Source organism: Nannobrachium achirus, assembly GCF_963921795.1.
Source record: "Nannobrachium achirus genome assembly, chromosome: 6".
NCBI classification, from domain to species: domain Eukaryota; kingdom Metazoa; phylum Chordata; class Actinopteri; order Myctophiformes; family Myctophidae; genus Nannobrachium; species Nannobrachium achirus.
Window position 1 is genome coordinate 3,417,357 of NC_137815.1, and position 19,962 is coordinate 3,437,318.

A 19,962-nucleotide genomic window follows, 5' to 3' on the forward strand; every position below is an offset into this window, starting at 1 on the left:
TTAGATAAGTTAGGTAAAGCACGGGAAATTATTGACATGGTGCGGAGAAAGGGAAACAAGGCAAGTTCAGAAATGATTGACATCCTTCAACAGCTGGACCCTAGCCTTAGTGAACACCTGCATGGATGGTACAGAACCTACCAGGAGACAGAAGCCCAGGCTGAAAAGTTGATTCAGAGGGACAGAGAGGATAGGAAACACATGGAGGAGCTTAAGGAATCTCTGAGGGAGAAAGAGGAAACCATCCAAGACCTTAAGGGACAAATCAGTGAGATTAAGAACCAACAGGCTGAACTGGAGAAACAACTGAGGGAGGAGAGGGATGAAGGGAAGAAAAGAGAGCTGGAACAAGAACTGAGGAGGGAGTCTGAGAGAAGAATGGAGTTGGAGAGAAAGCTGGAGAAGTCTAAAGAGGAGAGAGAGAACGAGAAGAGAGAGATGGAGGAGAGACACGGACAGGAAATAGAGGAGATGAGAGAGATCTATGAGGAAGACGCCAGGGTGGAAGCAGAGAGACACCTGATGAAGATAATCCTGCCTGAGATCGTCAGCAACATCATGACCTCAAATACAAAAATGCAGAGAGAGTTTGAGAGACAACTGGAGGAGAAGAACAGAGCGATAAAAGCATTGGAGGAAAGACACACACCTTGTGCAGTGTTGAAGGAGGAGAACCTTAACTTACTGGAAAAGAGAGAAAACATACCAGCAGAAAGAGCATTTGAGATAGAAGAAGGGAGAGGAGAGTCATGGTGGATGAGATGTTGTACCAATATGTTCAGAAATGAACTACAAGATATCTACTTGGTAACATGACATGAGTATGTGTAAAAAAGTGTTATTCATGGGTTTACCTATTTAACTCACCTGGGTACCTATTTTAACACTTCAACTGACAGGTATTAATTAATTAATCTGCTTTTTCTATTTGTGTGTGTATTCTCACCGGCATCAGGAACGCACCATGTGGCCAGGATGTAAACAAGAAACACATGGCTAGGGAGTGTTGTCTTTTCATCACGGAAAATAATAATTGTATCCGTGATCATCTGTTCTGATCATCTGGTCTATAGAAAAAAAAAATAGATACAGTAAATGGATTTTTCTAAATCTGATAACATGGAGCCGGGCGGAGAGGAAAGGTTGGGGATGACGTTATTTCTGCTTGTATTCTGGGATTTGTAGTCCTGAGATTACTCACATGATGCGGAAGAGCGCCATCTAGCGTGAACCACTGAAAAAGCAGTTTGACGTCTCTAGTCATCCTTGGTGGTGAACCATTGGATTCTGAATGACATTGGCGGTGAATGTGTCAATCTCTGTAGAGTTAATCAGGACATAGAATAGCTCTAATTAGCAACGCTCACCTAAATTCAATGGGGTGAGCGTAAAAACAATATTTCTCTCAATTTCAAAAGTCTAAATCAGGATGATGATGACTGTGGTGTCCCCCAAGGATCTGTACTCGGCCCAACCCTATTCACCCTGTATAATGTTCCCCCTCGGCCATGTCATCAGCAAGCATGGAATATCCCTCCATTGCTACGCTGATGACTCCCCCCTACAGTCCCATTGTCATCCCCGTCACCATCATCTTCACCTTCATCCACACTCACCATCTGCCTGAAGGAGATAAGAGGCGTGGATGAAACAAAACTTTTTGCAACTCCATAGCTCCAAAACAGAAGCCATTCTCATCTGCACCCCACAACCAGGTTCAATCGGCCCCCATGAGTCATGACATGCATCACCTTCTCTGGCCAGGACTTAGCCCTTTCATCTGTTGTCACCAACCTGGGTGTTACAATGGACCCCAACCTCCACGATGAGGCCCACATCAAAAACCTTCAAAACATGCCTCTTCCACCTCTAGTCCACGCCTTCGTCTCATCCAGGCTGGACTACTTTAATGCACTTCTCGTCAGGATCCCAAGTAAGAGCCTTCAAAGGCTCCACATACATCCAGAACAGTGCAGCTAGGATCATGACGAGAGTGGCATAACTACAAGCGCATCACACCCATCCTAAATGGTAAATGGTAAATGGTGCATTTATATAGCGCTTTTAATCCAAAGCGCTTTACATAGATTGTGCATTACATTCACCCATTCACACACACATTCATACACCGGTGGCGGAGGAAGCCATGCAAGGCACCAACCTACTCACCGGAGGCAATTAGGGGTTCAGAGTCTTGCCCAAGGACCCTTCGACATTAACTCAGGGGGAGCCCGGATTCGAACTGGGAACCCTTCGGGATTTATACCCTTCGTGCTCTAATACCAGTTTCTCTACCCCTGAGCTATGCCGCCCCACATCCTCTGCTCACTGCACTGGCTTGGCTTCCCAAGTCCTCCCGGACAAAATGCAAGATCTCCCTGTTAACCCACCAATGCATCCACAATGCGGTAATGCCTCCTACTACCTGAAGGAACTGCCCGAGCCACAAACCTCCACTCGCAGCTTCCACTCCCACCCACCAAGCTCCGCACCAAGCTTTCTGCTCAGCTGGCTCTCTGTTGTAGAACTCTGAAAAAGGGCCTTCTGTAAGCAGGTTAGAGGCATTTGGAGGTAAAAGTGGGGATCCAGGCCACATAATTCAAGAGTGCAGAATCTGAAAAAAAAAAAAAAAAAAAAAAAACTGGTTACCAATCAAAACTTTTATTTTTTCACCTTCTAATTTGCATAACAAAGTGGCTGCCGAATTGTACATTTTCAACTATTTATTCAAGCAATATTTCTCTTTCAAAAACCTTTTCATCATTTTATCATATAATCAGGGTTTTGCGAACACCCAGGACAGTTTTCGAGTTGCTTGATTCAGTTTAGATTTAGATATTTGATATTCATTTTATCAGACATGCCCCCTTCCTATACAAACCCATTGTAACTTCAAACTCCATTTTAACCATGATATATTTAATGAAAACACCCGTCCTTTTTTTCTGGTGACTCCTGACGCCCTCCTAATATATGGGCAGTTTGTGTTCTTTCGATAACTCCTTTCATTTATTTTTAATAATTTATTTATTTTAATTTTCCCAAATAAGTATTAAAAAGAGACTAAATAAAGTTATCAAAAAAACACTGCATGTTTGTGTATTAGGAGGACGTAAGGAGTCACCAGAAAAAAGGATGAGTGTTTTCATTGAATCAATCATGGTTAAAATGCTTTTGTATTTAAGTGAAATATCCCTTTTAAATAAAAATAAAACATTTTAACCATGATAGATTCAATGAAAACACCCATCTTTTTTTCTGGTGACAGGCAGTGTTCTTTCGATAACCTTTTTAGTTTATGTTCTATAATTATTTGGGAAAATTAAAAAAAATTAAATACAATTAAGAAATTATTAAAAATAAATGAAAAATGTTATTGACGAAACACAACCTGCTCACGTATAAGGAGGATGTCAGGAGTCACCAGAAAAAAGGACGGGTGTTTACATTAAATCTATCATGGTTAAAAAGGAGTTTGAAGTTACAATGGGTTTGTATCTAGGAAGGGGGCGTGTCTGATAAAATTAATATCAAATATCTAAATCTAAACTGAATCAAACAACTCAAAAACTTTTTTCAGAAATTATCATGCTTTTTTCCTTTTAACCCACAATTTTTGTAACCCATTTCATTCATCCAATCCCAATTGCTAAGTGTAATCCTGGGTGATACACTCCCTCTGCCAACCTGGGGAGAGCAACGAACTGCGCTAATGCTTCCTTCAATGCACGATGAGTCCAAGCCGCTGCTTATCACCCGAGTTTCCCAGGTGGGATGTAGTTTGTGAAAGGAACACGTTATCCTCAACAGTTTCTTTACCCTCCATCCGGCGCCCCGGCTGGCCGGGGGGAGGCAGTATAGAGACCAGGATCACTGCATGTTTTTGGGAGGGTATCTACCCTAAGGGACACGGCAAGAACATGCAAACTCCAAACAGAAAGGCCCTTTTGCCAACCCCACCTAGGGCATGGGCACTGATGACACATAACTGAGAACACACCCCCAGCGCCCACAAAGTCCCCAGCAGGAATCAAACTCAGGACCTTCTAGCTGTGAGGTGACAGCCCTAAAGCCTCAAGACTTGTTTAACCCCTATAGGTTTTCTTTGCTTACCTTGCTTGTTTTTAACCCTTCTTTTTTAAGATTGTTTAATGTGTTTTTGTTTTTGTTTTTATTACGGTATGTACTGTGCAATAGGACTTTGAGGCTTGTTTCAAATGTAAAGTGGTGTTGAGAGAATATTGCTTATTTTTGTGTGTGTAAATATCACTTTGCACATATATAAACATGTTAGAAGAAGAGATAACATTGTAATGTGAAGTTAAATGTCATATTCCCTGTAAGAGAGGTGGACTGATTTGACAACAAACGTTTTGCCTACCTGTAAGTTGTACAGAAGATTGATGCAATGTTATTGGTTGACATGCAGTACCTGACTTTAACATTGGAATATAATTATTTCTTTAACACATAATAAAATAATCGACATGGACAGTTTGCCTCGTGTTGCTTTGTTACTCTCTAAGCATGACTGTAGAAACAATTCAATTAATAATTCAGCAAAGGACTACTGTATCCAGGTGCTGCAGTGCAGAGGTGAGAGAGACTTGTGGTTGTACAGTGAGTTATATGATTAAAGGTATCCGGTCGACTCGCTAAATTTCAAAGTCGCCAAATTTGCGGGACAACTTGCAAAAGTCAACCAGTTGTGGACATCTCGCACAATTCGCTGGACGAGTCGCCTATGGACTATTATAAACGAAAAAAAAACATCTACTATATTAAATTGATCTAATTAGGATGCAGTCATGCAGAAGAATGGCAATGCAACCGTGCAGAGCTTTACCAATCAGAATTGTATATATCATTTTATGGCCACCGCTTGGGGGGGAAAGAAATAAAAAAGAGAAAGAAATCCAGTGTCCATGGAGTGAAAGCTGTTTGTGCATGCAAATTGCAGCTACATTAATTCATGTCTCAAAGTTATTCTATGATGCGTTTGGTCCTCATATGTAGGCTAGAAGCAAAGTAGGCTAATAACTGTATCCATCTTTGAATGTTCGGTGTAACTTTGATCCATATAAAGTCTATCATTTGGGACAGACATGTAGTTGGGGACGTTGGGGAGATGGTGAGATGGTGATGGTGTAGTATGCTTTATAGTAGGCTAATGGTTATAATAATGCTGCTGTCGCTGAGCAGATAGCCCTATTCAGTCGTCTGTGGCCTGAGTGTTTGATTATAATTGTTTATATCACAGTCCGTGGTTTAGGGGAGAGCCGTCCACGCTGGCTGGCGACATGACTTTGGAGCATTTGGCGATGTGTCTTAAATCCTTTGGCGACATGTCCACGCTAGCTGGCGAGGTGTCCTAGAAAATTGATTTGGCGAGTTGGATTTTTAGCGAGTTGACCAGTATTCGTTTATAATTATAAATGTACTAAACTATTAGGGTTAGGTCCATTTATCATTTATAGACTAGGCTGGATTTCAGAAAAGGTGCTTATTTAAAGTGCTGAAGGCAAATCGTGTTAATTTATGACATACATGTTTTCTAGGGGTATTAAGGGCTGCTGAATCCAAATCTGCTGTATGTCTGAATGTACTGAATTTCCCCCTTGGGATAATAAAGGTATCTATCTTATCTTATCTTATCTTATCTTATCTTATCTAATCTATGTCAAGCTCAAAAATGGCCGCTAAGCCCTCAAAACGGGCCATTTAAAGGAGGCATACAGACCAAAATAGGACCCCCCCTGAATGAGAATGTTTCCCCAGACCTTCTTACCTGGTTAGGTTGATATGCCTCAATTCTGCCCCTGTTCTGAGATTTGTAGATTAGTCCCCACTGCTAAAACGGGCGTATCACCTCTATCCAAAAGCGCACATTTCGGCCGCTTCAAAAGATTTTTTTTTTAAATGAATCGTCCAGACATGCTTCCTAGACATACCAGACACGCTGTTGTAGCCTGTGAAGGGTTAATAGCCTGTTTACCAGGGCTAAGGAAAGCAATGCTGCCTCGAGCTCTCGTGAGATTTTGCGAGACTTCCGCTATATAGCTCTCAGAGCTGATGCTGGAAGTGGCCGTGCTCATGGCTTTGTTTACATCAATGCACAGAGCGTCTCGCTAAAACACTGTGTGTGGTGACTGTAGGAAGCATGTCTGGACGATTCCTAAAAGATTTTTTTGTTTGGAAGCGGCCGAAATGTGCGCTTTTGGATAGAGGTGATACGCCCGTTGGGGAATACAATGAATTATTCTGATTTAAGATCAATTTTGAGGGACCCACTTTTATATCATTTATATTGTGAAAAATAGCTATAGTCCACGCCCTTAGCGTTATTCCACGCCAACCAGTCTAAAAACACCAAATATTGCCCAGATGTAGCTCAGGGCATGCTCTAATGATTTAGCTATGGTACCCAAGCTGGCGTCCTTCGGGGTCACCATAGTGGCCAAATCCAATATGGCTGCCACCTGAAAATTGTTTTTTTGTTAGACTTTAAATCAGATGATCTACAAATGCAGACCTGGTGTCTATTTTAGGTTGTTTGACAATAATAGAAACATACTTATCTTTATGATTGGGTGTGTCTGGACACCTAATTTGCATATCTCCAAGATGGCAGATATATGAAAAAGCAACAAGATCATGGCTTTGATCCTGGGCATCTCTAACTCAGCGTATGAGTAGCATGACTTGGGTCTGGCAAGCTGTGTGGTAATATAAGTACTGGTAGCTGATAGTAGGTGTTGCACTCAATAATTCATCTTCCAGGGGACTAGCACATTGGTATGTACTGATAAGTAGCCACTCTGTCCTATACTAATTACTGTTGTGGAGTCAACCATAAGACAACCATTCAGACACGATAGCAGAGTCAGACTAGCCAGTCACTGCAACCACATGGATGTGCTAAAGAAGATGCTGATGTGGAAAGCACAAATGAGCTGGCTAGATGTATGGTGAATCGAGATGACTGAAGATGCAGATAAAGGACGCGTCTGAGAGAGATACGCTCTATATAGTTATCAGAACTAACAAACTCGTTTCCTACAGAGGATCGCCCCGATGGTCAATTTCAACACACTGAAGACCATAGCTGGTGCAATAATCCAAACAGCCCAAAACAAACTAATTAGGGTCCTGCTTAACCTTCCCTATCAGACTCACCTCACCACTACTCACCAGTTAAGAGTTGACAGAGATGACAGAGTACAGCAACTTGCAATGGGCCTGGTGTACAAGATACACTACACCACTATGATACCCATGTACCTGTCAAAATACTTTACAAACGTTATAGTCTAGCGGAAAGATGCTGATTTCAATGCATGATAGTTCAGTTGTTGATAAAAGCATGACATTTGGCACAAATGACCTTCATATGACCCTAATTAATAATCAACCTCTGGCCACAATCAACCTCTGGCCACACAAAATTCCAACATTTTTCAAGATGGCCAGCCAGTTTGAAAAATGGCTGCAACTGGACCTACGTTTTGGACAATATCACATTGCTTGGGCTGTAAATCTTTGATTTTCCTCTCAGAATGTTCTGGAGGTATTACAACCAGGCAAGTTCAGAAATAATATTAGGTTCCAATATGGCGGCATATTTTCCAATATGGCTGCCGATACATTGCATAAATGTACATCTGCTCATAGTTAATCCACAGTTGGTGATACAACCATGAAATCTGGCACAGATCACGTTTATACTACCCCAATTGATAATCAACCTCTGGCCATGCAAAATTTTAACATTTGCCAAGATGGCCAGACAGTTTGCTGCAACTGGACCTACGTTTTGGACAATATCACTTTGTTTGTGGTGTAAATCTTTGATTTCCCTATCCTTTTGATATATAAGAGAATATGTTCTGGAGGTATTATAACCAGGCAAGTTCAGAAATAATATAGGTTCCAATATGGCGGCATATTTTCCAATATGGCTGCCGATACATTGCATAAATGTACATCTGCTCATAGTTAATCCACAGTTGGTGATACATCCATGAAATTTGGCACAGCTGACCTTTATACTACTCTAATTGATAACCAACCTCTGGCCACACAAAATTCCATAATTTTCAAGATGGCCACCAGTTTTCAAAATCGATGCCCAGCCTAATTGACCAGGGCACACTGGTTGACACTATAGCACACTAGTCGCATGGGGTTCGATGTTAGCTATTAGTGAATACATTTTCTAATTTCACTTACAAGGAAGCTGACACAAGGATGTTCCTTTATGCAGCCTATGCTGCGAATCATGTGTCAGCTGCCATCATCTGAAGCTCAGATACTGACGTTCATTGTCAAAGCAGTTTCAGCCATAGCTGAATGGTTAGTGAGCCCGCCTGGGGAACCAGAGCCCCAGGTTCGATTCCAGGCCAGGCCAGCAATGTCGATCTGTGTCCCTGAGCAAGACTCTTAACCCCTAATTGCTCACACGCTCCTTGTGGGCAGCAAATCAGCTGGGTTGGGCTGAATTTCCCTCGCGTGAGGGGTAGGTAACTACTAACTCGCTATGGGATCAAATTCATCAGGTTCTTTCATGCATTCAGCGAATGCAATACAGTTTCGTCCTTCCATGGACGGTCAGCATGGCAGACATGGAACGTGTTTCAGAAGATATCCCGGGTCTTCACCAAATTAGGTTCAACACCTGTTGCAGTAACTGATGAAGACATAGAAGTCATTGAGGAGTTTGTAGTACTCATGTACGATAGAAGTAATTCCTACAAGGAAGTGAATGAGGCAAGGCTGCACTTGTCTGCAAGAAAGCAGCGATCATATGACTGTATTCTACCTACATGCTGCTCTGAAAGAACACTGCAAGAGATCTGCATTCCAAGCAGGACATATATGGGGCCTGTCACTCTAATGTAGTCCTGTTTTGTCAAGTCCAATTCACTTGGGATAGCACCAGAGGGACAGAACCTGGCTTCCACAATGGATGGATCTTCCAGCAATGGCCAAATCATGCCAAGAGCTGACGCGATGTCAATGTAAAAAGGAACTTTCTGGACGCTGCAAAAACTTTAAGTCTGGACTAATCTACACACCCCTTTGTGGTTGCAGTTGCTAGCACACAGGCCTGTCACTTTCCCAGCAACCATTATAAATGAGAATGTGTTTATAATGATTTGCCTGATAAAAAAAGCAAAAATAAATAAATAATAAATACAATACAAAATACATTTAAAAAGATGCTAAGTTTTATAGGATCTAAGTGTGTGTATGGTGACCTTTAAAAACATGTCAACCTATTTGAACCTATAGGTCATTCTAAAGCTACAGAATCACTTTAAAATGTGCCATAAGGGGATTCCGTGAAGTGGTAATTTACACAAATATGTGTTACAAGCTCATGTGGATTAACCATAAGCAGTAAATGTCAATTTATTGGCAACCATATTGGAAAATGTGCCGTCATAAATCAAAGATTTACAGCACCAGCAAAGTGATCTAGTCCAAAGCGTAGGCCCAGTTGCAATGCAGCCATTATAAAAACTGGTGGCCATCTCGAAAATGGAGGAATTACGTGTGGCCAGATGTTGATTATCAATTCTCCCCTTTGCAAATCCCGCCCCATTCTGCCCTGATACTATGGTGGTACAGATGACCCTGGGCAGATTGTTTTTATAGTGGCAGTGAATGGGGGGAGAGGGTATTTTCATTGCCTCATTATTGCAATTTAAAGTACCAAAGGAAAAACATCTAGGTGATATTAATAAAAAGGGAAGACAAAGGTACAGTAGTTACATTGCAAACCAGGGGGTTTCCCCGAAAATATATGTTTTAATTTGTTTAATCCCAGTGGGACAGAATCACCATTGCAGATTCTTTTATAGTGGAAGTGGATGGGATTTTTCTTTTTTTCATAGCCTCATTACAGCTATATAAAGTACCCAAAAAAAAAACATCTACGTGATATTAATAAAAAGGGAAGAAAAAGGTACAGTAATTACATAGCAAAACAGTAGTTTTCCCCCGAAAATATATGTTTTAATTAGTTTAATCCTCTGGATCAGAGAGAGAATAGAAATAGAAAGAGAAAGCGCAGTGCATCTTGGGTAGGAAGATGACAGCCAGATTATAGTTCTCCTCACATAATAGGCTGGCTTTCGTAATTCTGCCCAATATATGTACCCAATCGTAACTCTTAGTTACATTGATAAGGTCCATGTGAACTAGTTTGTTGAAGCTTATTCATTATATTGAGTGAAATCGCGATCACCTCGCGCGGCCGTACTAGACGCACGCCGTGTCGCGCAGTGCGGACCGTTCTTGAAAGCCTGAAGCAACATTCTCCACTGCACAAACTCCACCCCCGATAGCAAAAAGTGAATGTTTTTTTCTGGTTGGCCAGTCAGGGAGTCTCAGGGACCAATCAGAAGGCTGACAAACGGTGGATTAGGGTAGTCTAAATGTGATCTGTGCCAAATTTCATGCTTGTATCTCCAAATGTGGATTAACTATGAGCAGCTGTACATTTCTGTAATGTATCTGCTGCCATATTGGAAAATATGCCAACATATTGAAACCTAATGTAATTAATTTTTTATCTTGTTTGATTGAAATACCTCTAGAACATTATTCTTAGATCAAAATGAGCTGAGAATCAAAGATTTACAGCCCCAGCAAAGTTATGTAGTCCAAAACGTAGGTCCAGTTGCAGCCATTCTGAAGACTGGCGGCCATCTTGAAAAATGTTGGAATTTTGTGTGGCCAGAGGTTGATTATCAATTAGGGTCATATGAAAGTCATCTGTGCCAAATGTCATGATTTTATCACCAACTGAAATAGCATGTCAACTTTCCGTTAGACTATGTTTCAACTATACTGAGCCGCGCAACATCGGAACTGGCTCTGTTGAATTGAATTGTAGTCCTTGGATAAGTCCCGGAAAAGTCGCGCTGCGATTGGCCAGTAGTCACTTTGACTGACAGTGTTCCCTTAGTTTTCCCAGGATGTCCGGACTACAACTGTTGCACGTCACTCCAATGAACTGCAGAGGCGAACGAGGCATCTAGCTCTTTATATCTGTGCCGATCCATGCCAAATTTTGCACACACACCAAACAGTGGCACAACCTCCACCCATCAATTCTCACATGGCCCTCTTCCAGCACCACCATGAGGCCGATTCTTGCGAAACACATTTTTGGACACTGCTCCTACACACTTGCTCTACACTCATGTCATCAACATGGATCTGTCCCATTTAGCGCCACCATCAGGACGATTTTTTCAAACACATTTTTGGACACTACTCCTAAAGATTTTGCCCTAAAATCACGCAAATCGGTACACAGTAGGGGATTCACGAATAGTGATTTTTAGTATTCGAATTATCTGACCTCAAAGTATTGGAATAGTCGAATATTCGACAGGACTGGCCAAACTGTCAAACATCAAGTAAGCAAGAGGCGAACATTGTGAAAATAGCCGATCTACATCCTCACAACGCCTCACGTTGCGAGGCGTTGTGAGCATGTAGATCTGCTATTTTCATAATATTTATCTGGGGAACCGAGTCACATTAACACCCAAGGGGCCAAACTCGTTCAGTAACGAGATAAGGCCACTAGGGGTCACTCTGCCAAAATGAGTTGTCTCGTTCCTCAACGAGACAACAAAGGGTTAACTGTACAGCGTGCTGCGTGCATGCTGTGTGCCCTGTGAATGACCCTAGTCCATACATCACACCGTGGCTCGCAGAGAGAGAAGATGGCGCGACTAGGCTGCATTGATTTCCATTCTAGGCTGAAACATAAAAAGGGCTTTATCTATGAATGAGGTGCAAAGAACGCCAGGGAAGCAGAGATCTGATTGTTTTCACGGCGACACTTTACCGCGATGGTCGGCCCCGGTTTGGATTTTAGTTTTGCGAGCGTTTGTAAACAAATGGATTATCTTCCTCAATCTTCAGTGGACACTCACATGCACACGCACGAAGCTTCCGAGGCTCTTCAAAATATAAAGCGGGAGTGAACGGCGGCAGCAGCAACAGCTAGAAATGTTAGAAACCTTGGCTTCCCATGTGTTAAATGTAATACCTACAATTAGCCAGTAGCTATGCCCTTCCCCTAAAAGCTTTTGTCCAATGCTAGCTTAGCAACCGGCAGCTTGCCAAGGCTGTTGCCAAGGCAAACCTTGGCAAGCAGGAAGTTATTCTAAGCTAGCATTGGACAAAAGCTTTTTGGGAGGGGCATAGCTACTGGCTAATTCCAAGTGCTTGTCAGGGTTCTTATGAATTCCTATCTAGCCAAGCTTTATAAACCATGAAGAAATATATATATTTTTAAAGACAAAACAATAATAATAAAAAAAAAAACATAAGCGAATATTCGATTTCGGTGAACAACGTTGAATAGTGACTTTGATATTCGAATATTCGAATATTTTAATATTTGGTGAATCCCCTAGTACACAGTATGTCTACACTCATGTCATCAACATGGATCTGTCCCATATAGCGCCACCATCAGGCCCATTCTTTCAAACACATTTTTGGACACTGCTCCTACACATTTTGCCCTAAAATCACGCTGCGGCCTGGTGGTGGTCGCTTATCTCCCAATTAGGGAGTCTTTCTGGTATTGTATTTTCCCATATGGCCCGCCCCCAGGTCCAGCTGAGAAGGGGAAGAGACCGGCGTCCAAGCGGGAGGAAGGGGAGATGAAGGCCCAGAGCTCCTCCTCCTCCTCATCCTCTTCTCCAGTCAGGAGACCCACGGCGCCACCTAGAGTTCCACCTGTCAGCAGCACCTTTGCCCGCAGGTAACCTTTGACCTTTAAGCCATTTAGACCGGGTACGCATTATTGCGTATTATTATTATTGAATGCTTTAACTATTGAACAATAGCAGATATACAAGCTCATCTGCTATTTTTGGAAAATTTTGAAAATGTGTGTCTTTGAATATTTTAACCGATTCTATAAGTGTCTTCTAAACCCTTCTACGTTTTTTTGAAAAACACATGTTTCTATGTCAGTGATGCTCAAACTTTTTCATGTCAAGGACCCCCAAAATGATATTTATTTGGCCACGGACCACCATCTCAAAATATTTCCATATAGTTCCAGGGGCCCCTCAGTAGGAAAATCTTAGTTAAATTTTTCCCTTTAAAAAAACAAAGATTCTAGTCCTAAATGCCTTTATTCACCTTCACCCGCCGCAGGTGACCTGTGAAGCTGAGTTAGGTCTACCGATGCGATTCCTGCTGTACCTTTGAACTTTGGCGACACAGATTTGCGTTCAGGTTCAGGCCTAAGAGTGTGTGTGTGTGTGTGTGTGTGTGTGTGTGTGTGTGTGTGTGTGTGTGTTTGTGTGTGTGTGTGTGTGTGTGTGTGTGTGTGTGTGTGTGTGTGTGTGTGTGTGTGTGTGTGTGTGTGTGTGTGTGTGTGTGTGTGTGCACATCAGCTCTCCGGTCAAGAAGCCAGCGGCGGCCAAGGCCCTGCAGATGGACAGTGACGGAGGGCAGCAGAGGGAGGAGCCAGGCCCGGAGGCCCCGCCTCCCAGCTCCGCCTCCTCCGAGCGCCCCGTCCCCTCCTCCATCCTGCCCCTGATTGGCCAGCTGGCCGAGACCGCCGAAGAGAAGTACCGCCTCCTGGAGCAGAGGGACAAGATACTGCGACAAGGTGACGGCGCTAGGAAAACATTTTTCTTGAAAAACGGATGCTAAAATAAAAATAATGTTTAAAAAAATAAACATAAACAAAATGACCACAAAAAGCGTAAAATAATGATAAAATAATCATTTTGGCCATTGTCAGACCGACACTTTGTTTACATTCTATCTAGTCTATAGACTAGGATGCAAACAAAGTGTCGGCCCTACAATGAAAAAGACCGCAAGGATCAGAATATCCCCAATAGGGCTGTCACAATTATTACATAATCGTCTAATCGCAATTATTTGACATAATCGCAATTAGTTTGCATAATCCTCATAATCGTTTCCATGTTGAGAACAGTGTTGTTTTTGGCAGGTATTTTAGATTTAGTCTTAGTCTTTGACAAAATGCTTATAATAATGAATTGCATTTTTATAGCGCTTTTCCAAGTGCTCAAAGCGCTTTACAATGGTTCATTCATTCATACATTGGGAAGTGACCTCTTCCACAAGTACAACCACTACGTCACTAACGTAGCCTTTGGGAATAGTACCGTTCTCCGCATCCAGTGAAAAAAAAGTTGGCATGCTTTACAACAAACAATCCAAATTAATTTACGTTTGCTTAAACAAGCCAACATTAAATTAGAAAACGTTGAGGTAGGAAAGTGACCATGGCCGGGTCCAGTTGTCAAATCAACTTCTCAGCAAAGCAAAGGATTATGATTTGTTAAAAGGACTGTGTGTCCGTTGGATTGGAATATAGCAGCGCTCCGTCGTAGGTAAGCCTGCATTATTTCCTGGGTTGTAAAATAATTCCATATCGTTGCTTCTTTTCCGACGACTGAATCTATTAATTGATGTTGATGCTGCTGCATGAGGCAGATACAGGAGGTCTTTCCTCAATCAGATGATTAGCTTTCATTTCCCAATAGAAACGTAATAAATTCTCAGCAGTAATGTGTGCTACTAACTTCTGACATTAACAAACAACACGCGTATAGGCATGCCGACATCCCAGCCAATCACAGAGCCTGTTGCTATTTGCGCCCTAGAACGTTCCGTATGATTGGCCACTACTCAGCCACTATAATATTTTACAGTTTTCATGCATGTTAAAACGTCCGATAGACCAGATGTTCGTCTCGTCTCCGTCACGTCAATGAAAACACTCATTCGTCTCGTCAATATGTTAGTCACCGTGCCCCCCATTTTAGCTTGTTAACGTCACGTCTTCGTCGTGAAAAAAAGGTGCGCTAAAGAAATGATATTCGTCATCGTTTCATCAACAAAAACAACACTGGTTGAGAAATCTTAATATAGTTTCAAACACTTTGCTTCTAGATCTGCTATTTCCACTATCAATGTTCTTTTTTAAGTATAAAGTTGTCAAATATGTCCGTGAGTTCTTTTTATATTTAGGTTATGTGTCATATCTGCCATGTGCAACTTCAAAGCCTAAAAGCCAAATAGAAATGTAATTGTCAAAGACAAAAACACAATTAAATCGCCAATCACAATTATTTGAGTGACAATTAATCGTCATGTAAAATGTCATAATCGTGACAGCCCTAGAGGTGACGCCGCTATGAAAACTTAATATCACAATTATTGTGACCAAAGAAACCGCGATTTACAATATCATCAGAATATCACCAACGTCCATTATCCAGGGGACGGAACATTTGCGACGCGTTGTGAGCTTGTAGATCGGCTATTTTTTGTCAAAGAGATTTGATAGAGAGTGAAAAAAAGTATGTTTATATGCAGCTCGGCAAATAAAAGGTGAATTGATGCATGATGGAGGACGATTTCACGATAAATTAAATCTCCATTATCGTGGAGATATTTTATCAAGATAAACGATAATATTGCTTGTCGTCCCATCCCTAGCCTTCGCACACACGCACGCACGCACGCACGCACGCACGCACGCACACACACACACACACACACACACACACACACACACATTCTACAGTTGATTTAGTCAATAAAATGTATTTTGACAGGCCTTGGTGGCGTCGCAATGGCTGGTTATAGCTGACCCACAAGTTATTTTCCGTCCCGAGTTTTTGTCAACCAAACCTGCGATGGTGTTTCTGTCCACAGCCCTACTCTAAGACACCAAGTGGTGTGTGTGTGTGTGTGTGTGTGTGTGTGTGTGTGTGTGTGTGTGTGTGTGTGTGCAAGTCGCCCTAAGAGGACGGACCTGGACATGTCCAAGGTGTTTGTGGGGACGTGTCCTGACATGTGTCCAGAGAAAGAACGCTACATGAGGGAAACACGCAACCAGCTCAGTGCCTTCGAGGTCCTCCCCGACACCGAGATGGTAATGTCCCTAATGTCTGTCCCCTACTGCATGTCCTCAATGTCTGTCCCCTACTGCATGTCCTCAATGTCTGTCCCCTACTTCATTTGTAGGGGAGGGTGTATCACCTTTGTTGTTACTGTTTTCAAAAATAGCAGTTATACAAGTGCCGCATTGTGAGCTTGTATATCCGCTATTTTTCCAATAGTTAAAGCATTAATTAATCCTAGGCCTAAATGTCCTTGATGTACAGTATGTTCCCTATGTGTTTATGTATGTGTTTATGTATATTTGCAGGTGGACCACCAAGCAGCCATGTGTTTATGTATGTGTTTATGTATGTTTCCAGGTGGACCACCAGGCAGCCATGTGTTTATGTATGTGTTTATGTATGTGTTTATGTATGTTTCCAGGTGGACCACCAGGCAGCCATTAAGGAGTACAGCCGCTCCTCTGCGGACCAGGAGGAGCCTCTCCCCCATGAGCTCCGCCCCCTCCCTGTCCTGTCCAGGACCATGGACTACCTGGTGACACAGATCCTGGACCAGCCCCGAGAGAGCACCAGAGACTGGTACGACTTTGTGTGGAACCGCACCCGCGGGATACGCAAGGTAAGCAGTAGTAGTAGTAATAGTTTGGTTGGCCCCGGACACACATTTAAAGCACATGCTTTATGCTTTACCTGGGGGGAGGCGGAGGGTAAAGCAGCGTCCAATTCATTCTCTACACGTGGCTTAAGGACAGCCTTAAGAAGAGCTTAGAGCAGGGGAGGGCAACTTTGATGATGTCGAGGGCCACTATATTTCCACCTTCACTCCAGAGGGCCACATATTGCTACGTCCTACTTTGTCATTCTGGCATATCATACAAAAGAAGCAAAAATAGCAGATCTACAAGCTCAAAACGCATCGCAGTAGATCGGCTATTTTGAAACGGCAGAGCAGTCCGAGAAGTTTATAGCGATCCACTTGTAGTTTCCCAGAATGAAAAAATAAAATAAAACATGGATATCAGCAGAAGAAATGTAAGCATAGGCAAGCATAAGCAGGAGCAAGCAAAGACACGTCCGCACACGACCAAAGCAGCAGTAGAGTGTGAGTGTGACATGAGGCGTGACTCACTCACTCACAGACATGAGCTGGACGTTTTCATACTAACTGCGACCTGCCAGTCGCAATCAGCCAGAACTATCCCCGTTTTGAAGTGTGCTAGACCTCTGGGAGATGAAATGCCACACCCAAGTCGTGCTACTCATACACTGAGTTGGCGGTGCCTGGTATCAAAGACTGGGCTCCACGGACACTGTATCTGTTAAACTGCAAACAAAAAAGAAGAAAGAAAACCTAATCAGCTTTGATTTACTGAAATATGATTAAAACTAATTCAAATTCTGACTGAAACTAAATTTAATTTAATTCAAAAGGCTATTAATGAAACTAAATGTAATTGAATCCAAAAAGGGAATTTAATTAAAAAGAAACTAAATGGAATTGAATTAGAAAAGTCTGACTGAACCTAAATTGAATCTAATTCAAAAGTCTGTGACTGAAATTAAATGGAATTTAATTCAAAACCCTGTGACTGAAACTAAACAGAACTTAATTCTAAAGACAAACAATGACCTATCTGTATATTCTCCAGGACATCACCCAGCAGCACCTGTGCTGCCCGCTCACCGTGTCTCTGATCTGTATGTGTATTCTCCAGGACATCACCCAGCAGCATCTGTGCTGCCCGCTCACCGTGTCTCTGATCTGTATGTGTGTTCTCCAGGACATCACCCAGCAGCACCTGTGCTGCCCGCTCACCGTGTCTCTCATCGAGAAGTGCACGCGTTTCCACGTGCACTGTGCTCACCACCTGTGCGAGGAGCGCCTGATGACGTTCGACACCAAGATCAACAACGAGAACATGACCAAATGTCTGCAGAGCCTGAAGGAGATGTACCAGGTGAGAACATGTTTGTGTACGTGATACCTATCATGATACAGAGGTCACAATAAGACATGTATCACATAGGGATGGGACGATAAGCGTTATCGTTTGATAAAAAACACTCGCGATAATCATATTGTGGAGATTTAATCTATTGTGAAATCGTCCTCCTTCATGCATTAGGAATTCACCTTTTATTTGCCAAGCTCCATATCCGGTACCGGTACCATTTAAACCCTCTATTGGTAAAACGTACTTATAATATGCGTACTTGATAGAGTCTTTATTTCACTCTCTACCAAATCTCTTTGCCAAAAATATCCGATCTACAAGCTTGTAGATCGGATATTTTTTGGCCAATGTTCCGCTCCAGGATAATGGATGTTGGGGATATTTTGATTATCGCGATAACATCGTAAATCACAATTTCTTAAGTTTGCTCATAATAATCGTGATATGAAATGTTCATATTGTCCCATCCCTAGTTACGATACCATGCAAATCATAGTACATACATATATATATTTTTTGCACAGCCCTAGTACTGGGTGAGAATGTGACCAAATGCCTGCAGAATCTGGCAATGATAATAATAATGAGCTTTATTGTCCACAAAGGGAAATTTGTCTTCACAAGTCTGTTAAAATAAAAAACAACACATATATATTGTCACTGTCGGGCAGAAACCTCATATCTCCAAGTTTCAAATTTGTACATTTTTTCGCAAAGTAAAGCCCTGCTTCATCAGACAAGGCCGTCGCACAAAAGTAGTGAAAACAGCAGATCTACAAGCACAAAACGCTGTGCGAGGCGTTTTGTGCTCATAGATCGGCTGTTTTCACTAGTTTAAATAATTTTTTAAATGATAAATACAAAACGAACGGTTTTGGACATTCAAGGTTTCCACCCGACAACGACGATATATAACCATATAACACAAAACAAACACATCACCTAGACAGATCATCAGGTCCCCACAATGCACAGAAAACCATCCTAGCGACGGGGGCGAGGTAGTTTGTTTAGTGCAGCGATGGCTGAGCGAACACGTTTCCTGCTAAACCCAACCTTGTGCCACTTCAGGTTTCTGTGTCTTCGCCCCGATGGCATGAGGTGGAAGTAGCGAAACAGAGGATGATCAGTAGAATATATTCTTGGGAGTGCTAAACGTGTAATGGCCCTATTGTTCATATCAGACAGTGTGCGTGTGGGAAGTCGGATGATCTTTATAATGATACTGTAAAGCGGGGGTCTTCAACGTTTTCAGGCCAAGGACCCCTTAACAGACCCCAACTATATATTGTGTAAAATTGTGTTCCAAATTTCCATCGACTTGTTTGACAGCACTGTCATCAGTATATGTTATTCATTCAGACATGCAACCACATTGATACTTAGTCAATTTGACCTTTCACTCTGGTCTTGGTCTGATCTTTTTTTTTTTTTTTTTTTTAAACCTCGACAGTCTACACCAAACCTATTTGCCCAAAAATAGCAGATCTAAAAGCTCTCAACGCCTCGCATTGCAAGGCGTTGAGAGCTTTTAGATCTGCTATTTTTGGCTAAATTCTCCTCAGAATAGGGATGCGAGGGTTCAAATTGTTCATCACCCAAAGATTTTGGCGGCCCCCCTGTAGTAACTGTGAGGACCCCCTAGGGGTCCCGGAACCCCCGTTGAAGACCCCTGCTGTAAAGTTTGTTTCTGTTATGCATGGATAGTATAGTGAAGAAACATGCTGAGCAATACAACAAGAAGATACCTGATGGAAGCCATTAGGGATGGGACTACAAGCGATATTATCATCTATCGCGATGAAAAAAATACATTGTGATATCGTCCTCCGTCATGCACTGGGATCAATTCACCTTTTATTTGCCGAGCTGCATTTCTGGTACCATTTAAACCCTCTATAATTGGTAAAAGGTACTTATAATATATCTATCAATCAATCAATCAATCAATCAATCTTTATTGATATAGCACATTTACAAACAGTCAAGCTGAACCAAAGTGCTGTACAGGTTAAAAACAAAAACATTTCAAACATTTCATGGAACAAACAATTAAAAGCAACAAAATGGGGAAC

At 42.1% G+C, this 19,962-nt stretch overlaps 1 protein-coding gene across 1 annotated transcript in view; it reads left to right on the forward strand.

Annotated features, from left to right (window-relative positions):
• Positions 1-12,661: 12,661 nt before the first annotated feature.
• LOC308286376 (germinal-center associated nuclear protein-like) overlaps positions 12,662-19,962 on the forward strand; it is a gene marked incomplete at its 3' end in the record, with an annotated part of 60,814 nt that continues 53,513 nt past the window's right edge. Inside the window, exons 1-5 of the mRNA XM_080727372.1 lie at positions 12,662-12,793; positions 13,437-13,654; positions 15,822-15,961; positions 16,354-16,551; positions 17,714-17,890. Of these exons, the coding sequence (XP_080583498.1) occupies positions 12,693-12,793; positions 13,437-13,654; positions 15,822-15,961; positions 16,354-16,551; positions 17,714-17,890 (834 nt within the window). The 5' untranslated portion in view covers positions 12,662-12,692. The remainder of the gene's footprint in view (positions 12,794-13,436; positions 13,655-15,821; positions 15,962-16,353; positions 16,552-17,713; positions 17,891-19,962) is intronic.